Consider the following 21,606-nt stretch of genomic DNA (forward strand, 5'->3'; position numbering starts at 1 on the left):
GTCCAGGAGCAGCCCCGCCCAGCTGGAGAACACCAAGGCTGGAGGTGCACAGGAAGTGGTTTTTTTATTGCTTTTAGAACAAAATATGCTCGGAACTTTTTTTGGTAAAGAAAAATACAACTTTGGAAGTTTTCTAAAATAACTACTTTGTCAACTAGTGAAGTCCGTGCTTCGATACAGGGAACCTGCCGGGGCCACGTGGTCCAGCCCGGGGCTGCGGCTCCCCAGAGCTGTCCCCCTGCTCGCAGCGGCTGCTCAGAAGCGGGGCTTGCGCTTGCGGCCGGTGTACCGCGTGTCAGGTCTGACCTCCCTGTGCCAACAAAGACCGGAAGGAGGCTCAGCGCGGCACCAAGCAGCCCGGGGCCCCTCCCGACGCAGGCGAGGCCTCGGGGGCCCAGGCATGCACCCCCTCTGCGGCTCGTGCCCAGCCGGGACTCACTTGCCCTGCCGCCTGTGCCGCTCCTTCTTCTCCAGCACCCACGCTCGGCTCTTCCTCACCAGTGACCGCCTCTCGAGCCTGAAGGGGACCCTGCGCCAGAGACACAGCGATGACCGATGGGCGGAGCTTCCCTCTGCCCTCGGTGGCTCCACACAAGTCCCCCCTCTGGTCCCCTCCTTCCTGGAAGGCCCACAGGGCAGAGCAGCTGTGTGCGCCCCAGTCCCCCAGGATCCCCGCAGTGGACAGCCACTTGCTGTACGGCACACATCTCGCCTGCTGGGGGCAGCCCAGGCCCCCACCAGCGCTGCCACTTCAGCCCTGGACCAGTTCTGGGCAGGGACCAGAGGTTCCAGCGCCTGCAGATACGTGAGGTAGGAAAACGAGCTACCCAGCTCGAGCAGGCCCGGCGACGTCCCCAGCAGGGCTAATCTCAGCCTCCAGCCCCGGCTGGGGAGAAAGGGGACCCCCACAGCACCAAGGGAGACAGGCTCTCAAAACAGGGCCTGAGCCCTCCCGAAACCACATGCCCCAAACTAACCAGCACACCTTGCCCGACAGCGGCATGAGCCAGCCCTGAGCTCAGGTCCCAGGGCTGGGCCAGAGCAGAGACCACCCCCACTAGGCAAAGCGAGCGCAGAGGCCCCGGGCACGCAGGAGGGGCAAGCACAGCGGGAGGGGAGTTCCTGCTGGGAAGCGGGGGAGAAGGCAGGGTGCCCAGGCCGCCTCCGGGACCAGGGGCCCGTGCGAGGACCGGGGGGAAGGCTGCCCCATGTCGTGGGGGTGGGGCCGGCTCTCTCTGCAGTGAGCACTGTCTAGACAGGCTAGGGTTTAGGAGAGAATCTCAGGAGGACCCGCGGCTAGAGGGCAGACAAGGACAAGAAGTAGGGACCCAGGGGTGTGAGGAGAGAGGAGTGGAATCACCCAGAACACCCGGGTCAAAGGTCAAGTCCAGAGAAACCAGTGCGGGTGGAGCCAACGAGTGCCATCTGGACACCTGAGACCAGCAGGCGGGGCACAAAGCGGGAGGCAGTGGTGCAGAGGGCTGGAGCCACCAGAAGATGACTCCCAGGGACGATTTCAGAGCAAAGTGGGGGCAGGGAGGGGGACAGGGCCAGGGCAGGAGCCAGTGAGGGACACTGGGGGGAACGCATCGGAGACAAGGGAAGCAGGCGAAGCCGGGGCACCAGCCTGGCGGAGGAGCAGCGGCCTGCGCCAGCGGGGCCCAAGCCTTTCAGGTGAGGTAGGAGGAGGGGGAGGAAGGGCTGCACAGGGGAGAGTGAGGGAGACAGGAGATCCGTCAGGTCAGGAGTCACATTTGGAATTTACCTAAATACTTAAAACAAGCGCCCTTCACGGGCCTAGACAGAAGTGGGGAGCCTTCCAAGCGCACGGCCGCCTCCTCGCCCCCAGAACGAGGGCAGCCGGCACTCCACCCCACTCCGCCCTCAACACGCTGTCAGCTGGGGCTTCTCCCTCCCCTCTGAACAGGTGGGCACGGGTGCTCAGGTCTGCTGACTTACCCAAGCTTAGTTAGGCCGTGTCGTCGGCACACACTGGGGTGAGGACAAGAGGGGTCCCAGGGCGCACGGAGGAGCTAGAGAACTTGCACTTCCTCGCATGGGGCGCAGGGGAGGGGCACCTTAGGGCGGAAGCATCTGGAAGAGCCCCAGCTCCCCATGGGGAACAGGCTGGGGAAGCGGAGAGAAATGATGGCCAAGGGCCTCCGGGCAGAGGGCAGAGGGCAGACACCCCGCGGACACAGGAACACGCAGGGCTCACCACCAGGGGGCCTTCCAAACTCATGCCCTCAGACGTCGCACACATCAGCCAGGACTAAGGGTCCCCCTTCACGACCTGGTGAGCCAGTATTCACTCGACACCTGCCAAGCACCTACGCTAGCAAGATGCTGGGACGCGCCACCAGGCCCACCGAGCGTGCACTCCAAGTGAGCGCCGTGACCGAGAGAAGAGAAGGTGTTCTGGAAACTGAAGGAGAGGGGAACTCAACTGAAGCTACCGGACAGAGACACGGCGGACACTTCCGGCAGAGAAGGAAGCTCTTGTGCTGTCAGGAAATCGACCGGAAGAGGCCAAGACTGAGAGCCGGGAGCTGGCGCAGGCAGCACGGGGGCCCGTGGGCGACGGCGGAGGGGACCGAGCAGTGGCGTGTGGGGTGACAGGGGCAGGGGGGCACCGAGGGAGAGGGCCAGCCGGGTGTGAGAAGGACCACACCGCACAATGGCCGAGGGCGGGGGAGGGGCTGCAAGCCAAGGGCGGTTTTGTGGGAGATCCCCATGGAGAGCCCGGGCTGGACACTTTGGCAGCTGGCCAGGCAGGTGGGGCTGAGACCATGGCTGGGACTTAGGAACCTGTGGTGGTGCCGAGAGCAGCTGAGAGAGGTGGAGTCCAGGCCAGGCCCCAGGGTACTCCAGCAGAGGCACCAGCAGTGGACTGAGACAAGTGGCCAGCGGGGTTGGGGGGGAAGCCAGTGAGGCAAGAGGTGGTGACCGGCCACGTCAGATCCCACTAAGCACGTGGCTCAGGTAGGGACAGAGATGGGGCAAAGGTGGAGAAGTGGGCAAAGACTGGGCAAGAGGGAACTGGTGGTGGCCCGGACGTGGGCGTCCGTGACGAGACAGAAGCATTATCGCGGAGCCCGTGCGGTGGGGAGCGTGGAAGGCGGGAAGTGAGGAGAGGCCAGTCTGAGGAGCTGGGGTGCAAAGGAGGCAGACAGGCGGGGCAGGAGCCAGCCGTCTCGGGGGTGAGAGAGTTCTTGTCCTAAATAGGACAGTGTGCAGCATAGAGGCGGCAACGGGGTGCCCCGGGGCTACAGGTACGGCTGTAGAAGGCACAGGACACGGCAAAGGAGGGCAGCCTCGGGAAGGAAGGGCCAGCTCCCAAGTGTGGCAGAAGGGGTCCGCGCAGGCTCCCGAGGGGACTCGAGGCTGCCTGACCCCCAGGTGGGCCCCAGCCCCCCAGCCCAAGGCGGGAGCAGGCTCGCTCCTAGGGGATCTCTCCATTGCTACCGCCACCCTGGTCGCTGCTGCATCTGAACCCAGGTAACCCGGGCGAGAGCAGACGCCCGTCTGGTAAACCCGACGGCAGCAGCCTGCGCTTAGGCAGGCTCGTGCCTTACCTCGTGTTGGTGAACCGGGACTCACTGGCTTCGTCTTCATCCGGATTTTCACTCAGGCCCTGGAGGAACCACAGTGCGCTGAGACCACCCCGGGGTCGTGCGATCCAGAAGACACCAGGCCTGAGCCTGCCAACAGGCACCAGGCTCCATCCCACAGGGAGGAGCTGACCGTCCCTCGGGCGGTCTCGGCCTGCGGCTCCCGGAGGTCTCTCCCACGGGGCTGGGACACACCCGCCTGTAAACCCACAGTTGCTCACCTTTGGCAGAACCGTCACGGGCCCAGAAAACAGACAGAGGTAGAACCTGAAATGAGAGAGGCACAGTGGAGGCCGGGCTCCAAGCCCTTCAGGGATGGCGCTCACCCCACCGCCTGCCTGCCCAGGGCCTGGCGACCCACCCCCACCCCGGCCCCTCCCCTGCAGTCCAGGAGCGCGCGGGCCCCTGGCACTCACTTCTTGGCTTTAGTACTGTTGGGATAGTCCACCACCACACCGCCAGTGAAGCCGGCCCTCGTGGCCTGCGTCGTGATCAGCTCCAGCTGAGGGGAGAGCGCAGCCAGTCAGGCGGGGTGGCTGAGGCAGAGCGCTTATCCCCCCTCCCCAGGACAGCACTTCCGAGAGCTGGCTTTTTCTAACATTCATTTTTTTAAATAATTTTTTTTTTTTTTGGCCGGCACTGTGGCTTAACAGGCTAATCCTCCGCCTCGTGGCACCGGCACACCGGGTTCTAGTCCCGGTCAGGGCGCCGGATTCTGTCCCGGTTGCCCCTCTTCCAGGCCAGCTCTCTGCTGTGGCCTGGGAGTGCAGTGGAGGATGGCCCAAGTGCTTGGGCCCTGCACCTGCATGGGAGACCAGGAGAAGCACCTGGCTCCTGGCTTTGGATCAGCGTGATGCGCCGGCCGCAGCGGCCATTGGAGGGTGAACCAACGGCAAAAAGGAAGACCTTTCTCTCTGTCTCTCTCTCTCACTATCCACTCTGCCTGTCCAAAAAAAAAAAAAAAAAAAAAAAACCTAAAATAAAAAAATTTTATTGAGAGGAAGTTACAGACAGAGAGAGACGGAGAGAGGTCTTCCACAGAGCTGGGCTGATCAAAGCCAAGAGCTTCTTCCATTCTCCTACACAGGTGCAGGGGCCCAAACGCTTGGGCCGTCCTCCACTGCTTTCCCAGGCCATTAACAGGGAGCTGGACTGGAAGTGCAGCAGCTGGGACTGGAACTGGTGCCCATATGTGATGGCAGCCCTGCAGTGGAGGCTTCACCTACTATGCCACAGGGTCGGCCCCACGTTAATTCATTTGAAAGGTGGTTAGTGAGGAAGCGAGAGAGGGAGAGAGAGAGAGAATTCTTCCATCTGCCGGTTCACTCCCCAGACGGCCACAATGGCCAGGGCTGGGCCAGGCCTCCCACCTGGGCCATTGTTTGCTGGCTTCCCAGGCACATCAGCAGGGAGCTGAATGGAAGAGGAGCATCTGGGACTTGAACTGGCGCTCCTGCGGAATGCTGGTATCACAGGCACGGACTCGGCCTGCTGCACCACATGCAGGCCCCTGGCCTACAGTTAACAGGCAATCGATCCAGCATCCTGTCACAGTTCTTGGGTTAGGATCCCAGCTCTGCTCCTGACTCCAACTTCCGGCCAGTGTGCACCCGGGAGGCAGCAGGGGATGGCTCAAGCAGTTAGGCCCCGCCACCCATGTGGGAAGTCTGAGCTGAGTTCCGGCTCCAGGCTTCAATGTGATGTCCTTAGCCGTGGCCGTGGCCGTGGCCGTGACCGGCGTTTAGGGAAATGAACCATCCAATGAGAGCTTTGTCCTCTCTCAGAGAACTATGAATTCAACAACGACATTGAGAAAGCAGCCAGTCTGCTCCCAGGATGGACCCTGCCTGGGAAAATGGATGAAGAGGTTTCCAACTGAGTGCCCCCAGGCCACACAGTGCCGGCATGCGCCTCCCTGGGGGAGTTACCTCCCGCAGCAATCCCCCACACGCCGGCCGCCAATGGGGGCCTGGTTCACGTGTGGCAGGAGACAGGGACAGCTCGTCACGCGTCTGTCCTAACTCCTAATCACCGTTCCAGAGAGAGCAGTAGCACTTGGCCATCGGGTTACAAAAATCAGTGACCTCACAGCACGGTACCAGAAGACAAAGACCCAGCCTCGCAGATCTGGTTAGGAGCTCAGGAGGCCATAGGAGCCACCCCAGGGTGTTCACTCCCTCCTCTCCCTCCCCCTTCCCTGCACCTGCCGCAGCCAGGGGCTTACCTGCTCTGAGTTCTCGGGGTACAGCTGCAGGACAGCTCGGGCTCCACGCACCTGTGAGGAAGATGTCGCTGTCTCACAAGCACCCCACGGGTCAGGACCAGGTCCCTCCCCTCTTCCCTCCCTTCCTGCACTCAACACCTACTGTGTTCCCGCTGCGTGCGAGGGAACACTGAGCAGTGGGGACCCAGCCCTGACTGCCAGAGCTCCTGAACTTCTGCAGCTCAAGCTCTCACAGAGGAAGCAACTCATTTACAGCAGTGTCAGCACCAAAAACAAACAGGCTGGACGCAAAGACGGAGGGGGACGGGGCGGCTGGGTTTACTCCTGACTCCAGGCAGGCCTCTGTGAGAACACTGGAGCAGAGACCCACGTACAGCGCGCAGCCGGCGGCTTCCATGCAGGAGCGCAAAGCATTTCAAAGAAGAAAGGCAGACACAGGCCCTCGGAACTTCAGAGCTCACCCCACGGTGTGAGTGGAGAAAGCAGGTGGCCCACCAGCCCAGCAGCCACCTGGGAAGGCTGGGTGTGGGGTGGGGAGACCCAGGACAGAAACACCGAGGTCCTTCAAAAATGGAAAAAGGACTCATTTTCGGGACGTGGACTCTAGCAGTCACATAACGTCAACAAGCAACTGGAAGCCACGCCCTGGGCTGTAAGGACGAGATGAAGCTACGCCAGGCTCTGCCTGGGGGTCACCACCAGGAGCGGTGGGCAGGGAGGGGTCAGAGGACGCGGCGTTCTACAAGGCGTCCACTGTGGGCTGGACGGGGCGTCTCTGTCCTCACTCTGCTCGGCCCACTTCACAGGTAGCACAGCAGGCACAGCAACTGTGTTCAACAGGAGTAGGCCTTATTTCCAGGTAGCTCAGGTTTTGTCATCGGTCTGGTGGGTTCGACTAGAGAGCGTCAGACCACTGAGCATGAACTTCTGTTTGGGCCAGGGCCCCGGATAAGTCACCAGGGTAAGGGTCTGACACCCCATGGGGTCCCGTCAAGGGGCATCTCAACTTCATCTGTCCACCTGCAGGGCAAGGGAGGGACACATGGGCAGCCAGCCCACACAGGGACCGCGCATACTCACAAGCACGGAGTAGAGAGAAGAAAAGAAGCACAAGAGGCGCTTGGCCGGGATGTCAGACTTCTTGTTAGAACTGCACAGCCACTGTACGGCAGAGATGCTGAACGAAAAGGCAGGCACCCGGTCAGGAGAGGGGCCAATCCACGCCGCCCCCGGCCTCCGCAGCCTCTGTGGCCCCACCGGCAAAGGCCCCCGGTCGGCAGGTGCACTCTGGGCCAGTGCTCTGCAGCGCTGCACCAAACAAGGCAGACGGAGGGGCACATACTCCCTCAGCCAGCCTCAGCTTCCTCCCCTGGCCTCTTGCACCTCCACTGTCAACAAAACACACAACCAAGTTCTAGAGAACCTACCACTCACCACAGGAGACAGACTGCATGCTTCTAACAGTGATTTCTACGTTCCAAGACCAGCTAATCTAAGTACTATACACAGGATCAAAACCTGACCTGGGACAGGTGCTGTGGTGCGGGCGGTTTAGCCTCTACCTGCGACACCGACATCCCACATGAGGGCTGGTTTGAGCTCCTGCTGCTCCACTTCCGATCCAGCTCCCGGCTAATGCATCTGGGAAAGCAGCAGAGAATGGCCCAAGTGCTTGGGCCCCTGCAGCCATGTGGAGACCTGGATGGAGTTCCAAGCTCCTGGCTTTGGCCTGACTCAGTCTGGGCCATTGTGGCCATTTGGGGAATGAACCAGCAGATGGAAGATCCGTGTCTGTCTCTCTCTATAACTTACTAAATAAACAAGTAGATAAATCTTAAAAAGAAAAAAGCTTGACCCTGATGACCAAGAAAGGACTCCAATGACACTTAAGAAAACACAGCAGTCAGCCTGCTCCCCACTAGAATTTATCAAATGGAACAAAACCAGATGGCTGCAGAGGCCCACAAAATGGCTCCTAGAGGCTCATCCCGCCCCCTACACACAAAGCAAACATAGTATCCACAGCGGCCGCCTAAACCTGGCACGGAAGGACTACCAAAAACAAACAAACAAACAAACAAACAAAAAAAACACCTGGGCAGGTGTTGTGGCACAGCAGGTTTGAGTCCCAGCTGCTCTGCTTCCAACCCAGCTCTGCTATGGCCTGAGAAAGCAGCAGGTGAAGGCCCAAGTGCTTGGGCCCCTGCACCTGCCTGGGAGACCCGGAAGAAGCGCCTGGCTTTTTTTTTTTTTTTTTTTTTTTTTTAATTTATTTGAAAGGCAGAGTTATAGAGAGAAAGAGAGACAGAAGTAGAGGAGGAGGGGAGACAGATCTCCTATCTGCTGGTTCACTCCCCAGATGACCACAATGGCCAGGGCTGGGCCAGGCTGAAGCCAGGAGGGTCTCCCACATGGGTGCAGGGGCCCAAGCACTTGGGCCATCCTCCACTGCTTTTTTTTCTAGGCCATCAGTAAGGAGCTGGATCAGAAGTGGAGCAGCCAGGCCTCAAACCAGTGCCCATATGGGATGCCAGTGCCACGGGCGGTGGCTTTACCCACTACATCACGGTGCCAGCCCCAGCTTCTGGCTTTGGCCTGGCCTAGCCCAGGCTATTGTGGTCATTTGGGGTATGATCAAGTGGATGAGAAGTCTCTCTGCTGTTCAAATAAGTAAATCTTTAAAAATACACACACACACACACACACACCCCACTGCAGAGATACCTGGGCCTTGCTGTGGCCCCTGCTCTGATCTTCTAGGTCTAAATTCCCAGCATGCTGGCCGACCTGCTGCGCGGCCAGGGGTGGAGAGCTGGCCTTCAGACAGAGCAGGACGCGGGGACGCTCACCTGATGCAGCCGTCAAAGGAGCCTGGCTTGAAGGGGATGCCCTGGCCCATGTCCCCCAGAAACAGGTCTCCCTGCGTCTCTCGGTCCAAGGCCGCATCTACATTGGAGAGAAAGTGAGCACAGGCCCGCGCCCCGATGACCGAGGCCAGCCTGGCGCCACGCTGGGCATCCTTACCGAGCATGGCAGGGCTGATGTCGATGCCCACCCAGTAGTGCCCCTCATCTGACAGGTGATCGCCACTCAGCCCAGAGCCGCAGCTGGAAGACACAGACGGACTCTCAGCGTGAGGCACGAAGCATGCCAGCCCCCGAACAGGAAGAACCCGGTCGCAGGACCTCACCCAATGTCCAACAGAAAACAGGGCTGACCCTCAGGCAGATAAAGGAGCTCCAAGGCCCGCCCAGCCATCTTGGTCTGGACATCAATCATCCGCGAGCTGCAAAGGAAAGCAGGGTGGGAAAGGAGCTCTGGGCCGTGCGTTCCCCACAGCCGAAGACCCAAGGGAAGAAAAACGTGCATGATCACCCTGAGCGCTCTTCCCCGACCCCTTCGCCAGGCGGTTCTAACCTGACACCAACACCCACGATCACAGCTATCAAAGGTGCGCCCCAGGGCTGGCGGGTGGCAATCATTTAAACTACCATCTGTGGGCATCCCCACACGGAAGTGCCAGTCCCAGGCCGCTTCCCATCCAGCTTCCTGCTAACGCGCCTGGGAGGCAACAGGTGACGGCCCAAGTCCTTTGGCCCCGGTCACCCACGTGGGAGACCCAAACGGAATCCTAAGCTTTGCCCTGGCCCAGCCCTGGCTGTTGTGACCATTTGGGGAGTGAAGGGGAGATCTTTCTCTCTCACTCTCTGTTGCTCTTTCAACAGCAATAATAAAGTAAAAGTGACCGCCAAAGACCCTGCGACCCAGCAACCTGTGTCTGCTGGCACCGGTGCAAAGCTGACGTGAACGGAGCCACTCGGCTCGTGCCCGACCCCTGCTGAAACCCCAGCAGGCTCTGACGCTCCTCGGCTCCGAGAACGTACTCCCCAGAATTATCCACCAGTCGCTCACAAGCATATTGAAGGGTGCTTCAAAAGGCCTTGTGGAAAATGCATACCACAGGGAAAAAAAAACTACGCATGAACTTCAAGCATTTCTGCACCAAAATCAATTTATCTTTTAAGTTGATCTTCCACAAATTGTGAGGCACAAATAAAAAGGACTGGCAGTGCAATCCATGAAAAAAATATGGCAGCCACAGTTAGAAGCTAAAGCAAGCGGCAAAACAAAATTGCAGTAATAGTTTATTTTACCCAGTAAATTATATTTAGCCTGGTACGCTCTGAATATCATTTCAATCACCAACCCACAGGAAATACTACCAATTAAATAATAACAAATTAGAAAAAACCCTTCCATTTCTTCCAAGCGGTCAATTTAGAGTACGCCACACTACACAAAGCAGGTCTGTCTTCCGTGCACACGGCCCAGATCGCACAAAATCGTTTTCGATAATGCCTAACATGCGGCTGGAACCCCGTCTCCATCTCCCATCCAGGGACGACAGGACCAGGGCGAGCTGCCCCCCTGGAGCCCCGTCTCCATCTCCCACACGGGGACAACTGGACCAGGGCGAGCTGCCGCCCCTGGAATCCCGTCTCCATCTCCCATCCAGGGACGACAGGACCAGGGCGAGCTGCCCCCCTGGAGCCCCGTCTCCATCTCCCATCCAGGGACAACAGGACCAGGGCGAGCTGCCCCCCTGGAACCCCGTCTCCATCTCCCATCCAGGGACAACAGGACCAGGGCGAGCTGCCCCCCTGGAGCCCCGTCTCCATCTCCCACACGGGGACAACTGGACCAGGGCGAGCTGCCGCCCCTGGAATCCCGTCTCCATCTCCCATCCAGGGACAACAGGACCAGGGCGAGCTGCCCCCCTGGAACCCCGTCTCCATCTCCCATCCAGGGACAACTGGACCAGGGGGAGCTGCCCCCCTGGAACCCCGTCTCCATCTCCCACACGGGGACAACAGGACCAGGGCGAGCTGCCCCCCTGGAACCCCGTCTCCATCTCCCACACGGGGACGACTGGACCAGGGGGAGCTGCCCCCCTGGAACCCCGTCTCCATCTCCCATCCAGGGACAACTGGACCAGGGCGAGCTGCCCCCCTGGAACCCCGTCTCCATCTCCCATCCAGGGACAACAGGACCAGGGCGAGCTGCCGCCCCTGGAACCCCGTCTCCATCGCCCACACGGGGACAACAGGACCAGGGTGAGCTGCCCCCCTGGAACCCCGTCTCCATCTCCCACACGGGGACGACAGGACCAGGGCGAGCTGCCCCCCTGGAACCCCGTCTCCATCTCCCACACGGGGACGACTGGACCAGGGCGAGCTGCCCCTGGAACCCCGTCTCCATCTCCCATCCAGGGACAACTGGACCAGGGGGAGCTGCCCCCCTGGAACCCCGTCTCCATCTCCCACACGGGGACAACTGGACCAGGGCGAGCTGCCCCCTTGGAACCCCGTCTCCATCTCCCACACCGGGACAACAGGACCAGGGCGAGCTGCCCCCCTGGAACCCCGTCTCCATCTCCCATCCAGGGACAACAGGACCAGGGCGAGCTGCCCCCCTGGAACCCCGTCTCCATCTCCCATCCAGGGACAACAGGACCAGGGCGAGCTGCCGCCCCTGGAACCCCGTCTCCATCTCCCACACGGGGACAACAGGACCAGGGCGAGCTGCCCCCCTGGAGCCCCGTCTCCATCTCCCACACGGGGACGACTGGACCAGGGCGAGCTGCCGCCCCTAGAACCCCGTCTCCATCTCCCACACGGGGACAACAGGACCAGGGCGAGCTGCTGCCCCTGGAACCCCGTCTCCATCTCCCACACGGGGACAACAGGACCAGGGCGAGCTGCCCCCCTGGAGCCCCGTCTCCATCTCCCACACAGGGACAACTGGACCAGGGCGAGCTGCCCCCCTGGAGCCCCGTCTCCATCTCCCACACGGGGACGACTGGACCAGGGCGAGCTGCCCCCCTGGAGCCCCGTCTCCATCTCCCATCCAGGGACAACAGGACCAGGGCGAGCTGCCCCCTTGGAACCCCGTCTCCATCGCCCACACGGGGACAACTGGACCAGGGCGAGCTGCCGCCCCTGGAACCCCGTCTCCATCTCCCACACGGGGACAACAGGACCAGGGCGAGCTGCCGCCCTGGAACCCCGTCTCCATCGCCCACACGGGGACAACAGGACCAGGGCGAGCTGCCGCCCTGGAACCCCGGCTCCATCTCCCACACGGGGACGACTGGACCAGGGCGAGCTGCCGCCCCTGGAACCCCGTCTCCATCGCCCACACGGGGACAACAGGACCAGGGCGAGCTGCCGCCTGGAACCCCGTCTCCCATCTCCCACACGGGGACGACAGGACCAGAGCGAGCTGCCGCCCCTGGAGCCCCGTCTCCATCTCCCACACGGGGACAACAGGACCAGGGCGAGCTGCCGCCTGGAACACCGTCTCCCATCTCCCACACGGGGACGACAGGACCAGGGCGAGCTGCCCCCCTGGAGCCCCGTCTCCATCGCCCACACGGGGACAACAGGACCAGGGTGAGCTGCCGCCCCTGGAGCCCCGTCTCCATCTCCCACACGGGGACAACAGGACCAGGGCGAGCTGCCGCCTGGAACACCGTCTCCCATCTCCCACACGGGGACGACAGGACCAGGGCGAGCTGCCCCCCTGGAGCCCCGTCTCCATCGCCCACACGGGGACAACAGGACCAGGGCGAGCTGCCCCCCTGGAACCCCGTCTCCCATCTCCCACACGGGGGCGACAGGACCAGGGCGAGCTGCCGCTCCGTCTTGGCCTCGCACTTGGACAGAAAAGTACTTGTAGAATTTTCTACAGAGCAGCGCACCAGAGAGGGCAGGTTTGGAAGTGCGCTGCTCTAGCCCGCACCCGCCCAGGAACTCCGGGATTACACAAAACACCTCCTCTTAGGGAACTCAATCACAGCGACAACCAACAACTCTCGCCAAGATCTACTTAGAACGCACAGAGGGGCACACCAAAGCACGCAGGGATGTTATGTCCCACCCACCCACGCCCCAGGAGTCCTGACCCCCGCATGCGCAACACAAGCCGGGCCCCCCCAAACTCTGAACGCCACCTGGGGGGAGCAGGCGCGACCACGCCCACTTCCAACGCTCGGGTAAGCTCCCGAGGCCGGCTTTCCCCGGGGGCAGAAAGAGCGTCAGCTCACAAGCCAGACTCCCGCCCCCCGCCCGCTAAGCAGTGCCCCGCAGAGGGGGCGACCTGCGGCTTCCCGACCCCCGACGCCGGCCAACATCCAGGCTCCGCTCACTTGCGAACGTATTTCCGGGCTTCATTCTCGTCGTAAAACTGCGAGAAAGAGAAAAAGGCAAGTCGAGGCAGGAAGGCACACGCGGGGGGCCCTCGAAAAGCCGAGAGGAGCGCCCGCGGGCCACAGGCCTCACCAGCTCGGCGGGGCCGCAATGCTCCGGTCTGCCGCCGCGAGACGCCATCCTCGCGTCTTTGGACCACGCCGGCTGCTGGCGACTCCGGGCGCCGGCTCTTACGTCATCAGCCCAGCGACCGCCTAGTGACGCGCATGCTCCACCCTCCTTTCCCCGCCTCCCTCTTTACGTGATTGGCTACGGGGCCCACGCCTGCCAATTCCTTGCGCTTCCCATTGGCCGGCCCGTCTCCCAGCGCTCGCCGGCTCCGTTCAAGATGGCAGCCGCGCGGAGTCCGCGGTGGTCGCGGCAGCTACTGTGGCGATTGTGGCGGACCTGGGAATTCGCTCCCAGTTCGGCGTCGATTGTGGGCCTGCGAGCGAGAACCTATTCCCGGGGCGACGGCCCGTACTCGCGCACGGCGCTCTACGAGCTGCTCGGCGTCCCCCCCACGGCCACGCAGGCTCAAATCAAGGCGGCCTACTACCGGCAGAGCTTCCTCTACCACCCGGACCGCAACTCCGGCAGCGCCGAGGCTGCCGAGCGCTTCACGCGCATCTCCCAGGCCTACCTGGTGCTGGGCAGTACCACGCTCCGTCGCAAATACGACCGCGGGCTGCTGAGCGACGAGGACCTGCGCGGCCCGGGCGCCCGGCCCTCCAGGACGCCCGCGGCCGACCCCAGCCCGCCCCGGCCCCCGCCGGCCGCCTCTCGGGCCCCCCACGGGGGTCGGGCAGCCCGCGGGGGCGCCGAGCGCACCATGTTCGACTTCGACGCCTTCTACCAGGCACACTACGGGGAGCAGCTGGAGCGCGAACGGCGCTTGCGGGCCCGGCGGGAGGCCCTTCGCAAACAGCAGGAGGATCGCGCCACCAAGGGCTTCAAGTGGGACGAGGTCCGGGACACGACCTTCATTTTCCTCTTCCTCTTAGTCTTCATCATCGTCGGCTTTCGGATCTGAGCGGAGAGAGGCGGGAGGAGCCGCGGCTCCGCGGGGCCCGAGACCTTTGACCTTCCGTAGTCTACCTCGGCTTGGGGTCCCAGGAACTGAACTCCCGCTACCCCCCTCAACCCGCCCAGCTACGTCCCTCCCCGAGGGTCCAAGAAAGAGCCCCCCCCCCAAAGATGGAGATTCCCGGAAGTCCGGAGTGCAGGGTTTCCCCGGGTCCCTTCCTGCTTCCCTCGGATGTTGTCAGCGACTGGACCACTTGCTCTGGCTTTATTGTGAGGCCCCGAGCAGGATTTGTCTGCCCCCCACCGAGCCGCGTGGGGGCTTCTCTGTAACCTTGAAACGTGCAATATGCCCAAGCACTGGCTGCCAAAAAAATTCTGGGGTCGTCCGAGAACCTGTCTCTCTCTGTGAGTTCCCCAAGCCGCAGGTGGAAGTTCGGGCAGCCCCCAGGCCACTTCCCCTTCCGTGGGTGGGACACCCAGGTCCCGGAGCGGAAGCACCAGTGTTCCTGTCTGTGTCGATCTAACTTGGAGGAGCTGCTCAGGGCCGTGACCGCAGAGGAGTGAGTGCTTTGCTGTCTGTGTCCCTTTTATGACCGGTAATTCCGTGGTGATGCTGGTAGGGCCAAGGTCATCCTCGGGACAGCGTGCCTGTCCGCTGGTCATCCTGCTCCCAGCCCATCCTCCCCTCCCAGACAAGGGTCACATTCAGCTAAGAGTCCTCCAAGGGTGGCCCCTGCCCCTGTGTAGCTCGCAGCACCCATCACAGCCCCCCCCCCCAGTCCTTGAAGCAAGGCTGCTGGAGGGGAGGGAACTGAAGTGGGCGGGGCTGCTGAGCAGGGTGGCCCGGCTGGTAGAGACAGGCCCGAGGCAGGGTCTCAGAGCTGCAGGTGGGAGGCTCGTGGGGCTGGCCATGGGGTTGCTAGTGCTCAGGTGGGCTGCGCTGGGGCCCAGTGGAAGGCTGGGGCAGAGCAGAACTCTCGCCAGGGGTCCGTAGCAAGAGGGAGGGCCCGAGTCCAGGGTCTGAACAGAGTTGGAGGTCCCTGGGTATATTAGCAATTCCTGTACGCATGGTGTCTGATCCTGGGATAAACCCACAGGTAGTCCAGGTGGGGGCTGGGCTGGGGCCTCCCAGCACGGCGGCCACAGAATGAGCCCAGCCTGGGTCACTGTCCTGGCTCAGGGAGCCTTGATGTGGGGGGCGGGGGTGTGTACTTTCAGGAAGAACATTGACTGTTAGTATGTTTCATACTTGGAAAGCAAGAGGGGCCATTTGTTGAAAAAACGCAGGCCAAGGGGGATGGGAGAACGGAGCCCTGCAGACAAAGCTGGCAGAAGCCGGCATCGCCGACCAAGAAGGGGGCGGGGGGCACTCGAACCTCAGGGCTTTGGTTCTTTGTGGGTTCGTGGAGGTACGTGGGCCCCTTGGCGTAGACCTCCCAAGTTTGTTTATGCTCCCTGAAGCCCACAGCTAACGTCCCGGGACATAAAATGTTACAGGTCTGGGACCACACTAAGCTTAGGGAACCGCCCAAGCCCCCCTGCGGCTCCATGGGGGTAGCCTGGAAGGTTCAGAAACAGCCCCACCCTCTGCCTGCCTCGGGCATGGAGGGTGGGCTCTCTGAAGCACACCCCCCACCCCGGCTGCTCCCCTGGGTGACATTTCTGCCCCACGCCCCCCTCAGGGCCCCCAGGATCTTGGTCTGCTTCGGCTGCACAAGGCCCCTGGCCTCAGCCTCTGCCTTCTAGGGTGGATTCCCAGATTGCCGATGGCGCACACGAAGGCCCAGCCATGCTCCTTTTTTCTTTTGGTCACAAATAAAAAGCAAAACTCCCCAGGAATTTGGATCTGGATTGGGAGACTAGGGCGAGAGGGACCTGCACAGGAGCCCCGGGCCCAGCTGGGAGAACGTGTTCCTGCTTGCTTCCTCCGGCATCTTGTGCCCTGGGTGGCGAGATGAGCCCTAGGGGTCACGGTGCCGAGGGAGAATGTGTTCCTGCTCGCTTCCTCCGGCGTCCGGCACCTCGTGCCCTGGGTGCACCTTCGGCCCCTGCAGCTGTCCCAGCGTCAGCCAAGGTGATGACAACAGGGGCTTCACCCACCGGGTGGTGACTGACCCTGAAGCCGCAGGTTGAGGCGGAGGCACCGAGTGGCCCCTAGCGCTGCTTTCTGGGAAGTGGGAGAGGCCCACGTCTCAAACCTTGAGGCTTCTTGGAAGGCTGCCAGGCTCCGTGAAACCAGACAGAAGGGACAGCTGGTACGTGGTGGTGCAGGGATAAGTCCAGTCCACTCAAATTCCGTGCACCGGGAAAGTGGGCTCTATCCTGGCCTCTGCCTCCCCTCAGTTCCCCGGCCCTCAGCAGCCCGGCTTGTAGCCCCCGTGGGCTTGCACGAGCAGCTGAGTGTCCCTTGGCTTCCACGTCAAACCCTGATGAGAGCCGAGTGTGGACCTCATGGCCTAGAGAGCACACAGAGCTCTCGTTCCGTGCAGGGGCCTCTGCCCTGAGGTCAGTGCCGCTGTGGCTCTCGCCACCGTCTCTTAGGGCTGCCTTGAAGCTGGGGTCCTTCCTGCCGCTGGCCCGCCCTCAGCCCGGACAGAGAAGGCCTCTTTCAGGGGCTGGTGTGGTGGCACAGTGGGTTAAGCTGCTGCTTGCAACCCCAGCACCCCATAGAGGCCTCCACTTCTAATCCAGCTCCCTGCCGGTGCACCTGGGAGAGCAGTGGAAGATGGGCCACCCCGATGGAGTTCCTGCCTCCTGTCTTCAGCCTGGCAGATCCTTGGCTACTGGAGCCATTGGGGAGTGAACCAGCGGATGGACCATGTCTCTCTCTCTTTCAAATAAACGTCTTTAATAATAATAACAAGGTGTGTTTCAGAAGGATCACGAACAGACAGATTCACGGTCCATGGACCGCAGCCAACCACTCAGCACACTGTGTTTGGCTGGCACAGTATTTGAAAATAACTCAGGCCAGTATTCAGAACCCTGTCTTTGCCTGAATTTAAGGAGTCAGCAATCGGCACCTATGTCCCCCATCAGAGTGCGGGAGTCCAGTTCCTGGTTCTGGCTCCCGACTCCAGCTTCCTGCTCAGGTACATCCTGGGAGGCGGCAGGGATGGCTCCCACACAGGAGACTGCTAGTTCTAGCTCCCAGCCCCAACTGCCACAGGCATCTATGGAGTGAACTTGCCGATGGGAGCTCTCCTCAAATTTAAATTAAAAAAGGAGGTGCCTGTGTGGCCCAGTGGGTTAAGACAGCTTGGAACACACGCATCCCACATTGTGTGTTAGTTCAAGTCCCGGCTGCTCCCCTTCTGATCCAGCTGCTAAGGTGCCCAGGAAGGCCATACATGATGGCCCCTGCCACCCACATGAGAGACCCAGATGGAGCTCCTGGCCTCATCCTGGCCCAAACCTGGCCGCTGTGGGCATTTGGGGAGTGAACAGCAGATGGAATTCTCTGTCTCTCCCTGTCGCCCTGCCTTTTAAATAAGTAATAAATCTTTGGAAAGAAAAAAGCCGCTATTTGGGGCACCTGCCTCCCCTTCTCAGGGCGTCTGGGCTGAGTGCCTGGTCCACTTTCAAGTCCAGCTTCCTGCGAAGGTGGCACCCTGGAAGGCGGCAGCTGATGACTTGGGTACTTGGGTCTCTGCTACCCATGGGGGCGACCTGGGTCGAATTCCCTGGGCCTCTGGCTTCTCCCAGCCCAGCCCGAGCTGTCACAGGTTGTTTGGGGAGTGAGTCAGCAGATGGAAGATTCTCTGCTTTTCAAATTGGTTTTTTAAAAGATTTTTTTTTTTTTGGGGGGGAAGTTAAGAGTTGCAGAGAGAGAGAGAATCTTCCATCCACTGGTTTACTTCCAAATTGGCCTCAACGGCCGGAGCTGCACCAATCAGGAGCCAGGAGCCAGAAGCTTCTGGGTCTCCCACATGGGTTCAGGGGCTCAAGGACTTGGGCCATCTTCTACTGCTTTCCCAGGCCATAGCAGAGAGCTAGATTGGAAGTGGAGAAGCCGGGACTCAAACTCGCACCATAGCACCGGCCCCCCCAAATTGTTTTTTAAAATTTGAACTCTCATAACTGTTACTGCCATGGAAGAAGCCAAGTAACATCCACCTTTTATTTTATTTAATTCTTACTTATTTAAAAGGTAAAGAGACAGAGGTAGCTCTTTTTTTTAAGATTTATTTATTTATTTGGAAGGCAAGGGCCGGCGCCGCGGCTCACTAGGCTAACACTCCGCCTGTGGCGCTGGCACCCCGGGTTCTAGTCTGGGTCGGGGCATCAGATTCTGTCCTGGTTGCTCCTCTTCCAGTCCAGCTCTCTGCTGTGGCCTGGGAAGGCAGTGGATGATGGCCCAAGTGCTTGGGCCCCTGCACCCGCATGGGAGACCTGGAGGAGGCACCTGGCTCCTGGCTTCGGATCAGCGCAGTGCGCCAGCTGTAGCAGCTATTTGGGGGGTGAACCAATGGAAGGAAGACCTTTCTCTCTGTCTCTCTCTCTCACTGTCTAACTCTGCCTGTCAAGAAAACAAAAAAAAAAAAAAAAAAAAAACTTGAATTCTCATAACTATGTTACTGCCATGGGAGAATCCAAGTAACATCCACCTTTTATTTTATTTAATTTTTACTTACTTATTTGAAAGGCAAAGAAACAGAGGTTGCTCTTTTTTTTTTTTAATATTTATTTATTTGAAAGGCAGAGTTACAGAGAAAGAGAGAGAGGTCTTCCATCTGCTGGTTCACTCCCCAGATTGAGAGAGAGAGAGAGGTCTTCCAACTGCTGGTTCACTCCCCAGATGGCCACAATGGCCAGAGCTGGGCTGATCAGCAGCCAGGAGCTTCTTCCTACTCCCATGCAGGTGCAGGGGCCCAAGGACTTGAGCCATCTTCTACTGCTTTCCCAGGCCACAGCAGAGAGCTGGATCGGAAGTGGAGCTGCGAGACTCGAACCAGCGCCCATGTGGGATGCCGGCACTACAGGGGCTGCTTTACCAGCTACACCACAGCGCCGGCCCCACCGGGGGCTCTTTTATCTGCTGGTTCACTCCACAAATGCTCACCAACAGCCAAGGCTGGGCTGGGTCAAAGCCAGGAGCCCAGAACTCAATCTGGGTCTCCCATGTGGGTAATAAGACCCAACTAGTTGAGCCATCATCCTCTGCCTCTTGCGGTGTGCGTTAGCGGGAAGCAGGAACCGGAACCCCAAAGGCACTGCCCCCCAGTTTGCTGCACTCTGTCCATAGCGGTGATGTGTACAAGGCCTTTACGGGTTTGCATCAATTTTTCTAGACGGAAGAAGAATTTCTCTACCCCATGCCTTTCAAGTGGGGGAACCATAAATAACCACAAATAAACATGTTTCCAGTGAACAGGGTGTGAGTGTTTCTTTGAGGAAATGGACAGCTTTGGGGCCAGCGAGGTGGCACGGGGTAAAGCCACCCCCTGCAATGCTAGCATCCCATATCAGTTCAAGTCCCGGCTGCTCCACTTCCAATCCAGCTCCCTGCTAATGGCTTGAGAAGGCAGCAGAAGATGGCCCAAGAACTTGGGCCCCTGCACCCACATGGGAGACGGTGCTCCTGGGTCTACAGAAATGGCACGGACTTAGTCAAAGCCAGAGGTCCTTGGGTGCAGTAACACCAACACATTCAGTCTTTCGGGGAGGAAGCCTTGTATACATTGGAACTGACCTGCCAGGTGCCCAGCCAACGTGGCGTCTTGGAAACCATTGCCCTCTGTCTCACCTGGGTCAGGGGCAAGCTTGGTTGGTTAAGAACGTATAATGTTATTGATGTCTCATATTTGGAAAACAAGAGGAGACGCTTAGGAGAATAAGTGGACACTAGTGGTCGGCAAATAAGGGTCATAGGCAACAGGATTTCTGGAGAGGTAAGAAAAAAAATTCATAGAAAAGGAGTAGGAGTTTTGTCATCTGGCTGGGTTTTTTGGCTCTGTGTGTAAACTGCTGGCTAGGTGAGATCTTTCTCAGACCCCGTGATGTACAAACCCCAAGTTGGTTCTCTCACCTAGGATCATAGACAGGACCATTCCCCAAGACCCCCGAACCTGGGAGTGGAAAATTCCAGGAGGTTGCAAGCCGGACAGAGCGCCCAGAGCGCCCAGACTGCCTGAAACCTTCCTGAACTCTCCAGAACATTCCATGTGCCCTCAAGCCGGGGTGGGGGGGCGGGCTAAGTTTATAAACAATGCTCAGCCTTTCCCCTGGCCCACTCACAACGAGGGCCCCTCCCCACCTGCCTCAGGTCTTTCTCAGGCCACAGCTGGACACTGAGGGGCCTCACTGCCCTGAGCTCTTTGTGGAAGGGGAGAGGTGTGTGGGGACCCCCCCGGTTCCCATGGCAACACTCTTCTCCCTCCCCACAGCCTCTCTTGCCTGGGTCTCTCTCTCTCTCTCTTAGATGTACATGTATGTCAATTTAAGATTTATCTACTTTTATTTATCTGAAAGGCAGAGTTACAGAGAGGGAGGAAGAAAGAGAGAGAGAGAGAGAGATCGTCCATCCACTGGTTCAAGGCAGGGACTCCATTGGCGTGGAGTCACCCTGTCTCCTACGTGGGTGGCCGGGGCCCAAGCACCTGGGTCATCTGCTGCTGCTTTCCCAGGCGGAGAATGAAAATTAGCAAGGAGCCGGCTCGGAAGTGGAGCAAGCGGGATGCTGGTGCCCTGGAGGAAGGCTCACAGGTGCCCAGCCTTTTCTCCTGTTGGTGATGAAGGAAAATAAAGCCGGCCGGAAGCGTGGACCAGGGATGGGAGGCAGAGAGAGGGGCCCAGCCCGCCCCAGGCTGTGCTGAGCGTGGCGAGAGGCTGCCCAAGGCTGTCCCACCTTCTGTCCTCTCAGCTGGCTCTGGTGGCCCCAGCCTCCACAGCTCAAGCGCCAGCCAGAGGCAGCTGGGACAACCCAGGCCGAGGCGGGACGGCGGTCCTCAGTGGGCGCTCTCTGCTGTGACCGTGCCCCTGCCAGGGCCAGCTGACGCTCCATGTCTGACCCGGGCCAGGCCCTCCTCTAGCCAGGGCCTAACTCTCTAAGGCTCCCATTGGGCACCCACTCCCGTGCAAGTGCACACCTGTTTTGGGAGCGGCCCTGAGCTATGGGCTGCACACGGAGAGGAAACCTGGCTTCCTGTGGTTTCCACCCGGGGGTCCAGGCTCTGACCTCTCTGGCTCTTTGTGAAGCAGTCCCTTCGAGGTCCAAAGACTAAACCTCTCCCGTGCACATGTACACACAGGCACACCCATGCATATGCGCATGTACAGACATACGGGCAGTCACACACACACACACACATGCACACATGCGAATGCTTACGTGCACACATGAACACGTACATGCAGATGCTCACACACAGACACGAGCACTTGCACACGTGCAAACGCACATGCAGACACGTGAGCAATTGCACACACGTGTACACGCAAACGCTCACCCACATGTACATGTGGACACACATGCACAATGCATAGACATGAGCAGTTG

General features: G+C 60.1%; 2 protein-coding genes and 1 non-coding gene across 3 annotated transcripts; 1 reads left to right on the plus strand and 2 right to left on the minus strand.

Annotated features, from left to right (window-relative positions):
- Positions 1 to 45: 45 nt before the first annotated feature.
- BUD23 (BUD23 rRNA methyltransferase and ribosome maturation factor) lies at positions 46 to 13,264 on the minus strand. The gene is made up of 12 exons (XM_062179683.1): positions 13,176 to 13,264; positions 13,043 to 13,080; positions 9,026 to 9,121; positions 8,860 to 8,942; positions 8,685 to 8,781; positions 6,916 to 7,012; positions 5,836 to 5,886; positions 4,028 to 4,113; positions 3,833 to 3,878; positions 3,576 to 3,634; positions 440 to 529; positions 46 to 310 (listed from the first exon to the last, which is right to left on the minus strand). Exons 1-12 carry the CDS (start codon positions 13,221 to 13,223, stop codon positions 256 to 258), a joined length of 846 nt encoding a protein of 281 aa, XP_062035667.1. The 5' UTR covers positions 13,224 to 13,264; the 3' UTR covers positions 46 to 255.
- Positions 800 to 929, minus strand: LOC133751150 (small Cajal body-specific RNA 20). Its single transcript, XR_009864782.1, has one exon. It is a non-coding gene; the product is annotated as a small Cajal body-specific RNA 20 (non-coding RNA).
- Positions 13,265 to 13,390: 126 nt separating the features above from the next.
- On the plus strand, positions 13,391 to 14,500 carry DNAJC30 (DnaJ heat shock protein family (Hsp40) member C30). Its single transcript, XM_062180441.1, has one exon. The coding sequence runs from the start codon at positions 13,432 to 13,434 to the stop codon at positions 14,113 to 14,115; it is 684 nt and encodes a 227-aa protein (XP_062036425.1). The 5' UTR covers positions 13,391 to 13,431; the 3' UTR covers positions 14,116 to 14,500.
- The last annotated feature ends 7,106 nt before the right edge of the window (positions 14,501 to 21,606 follow it).

The sequence above is a fragment of the Lepus europaeus genome, chromosome 21 (genome assembly GCF_033115175.1).
Source record: "Lepus europaeus isolate LE1 chromosome 21, mLepTim1.pri, whole genome shotgun sequence".
NCBI lineage: Eukaryota > Metazoa > Chordata > Mammalia > Lagomorpha > Leporidae > Lepus > Lepus europaeus.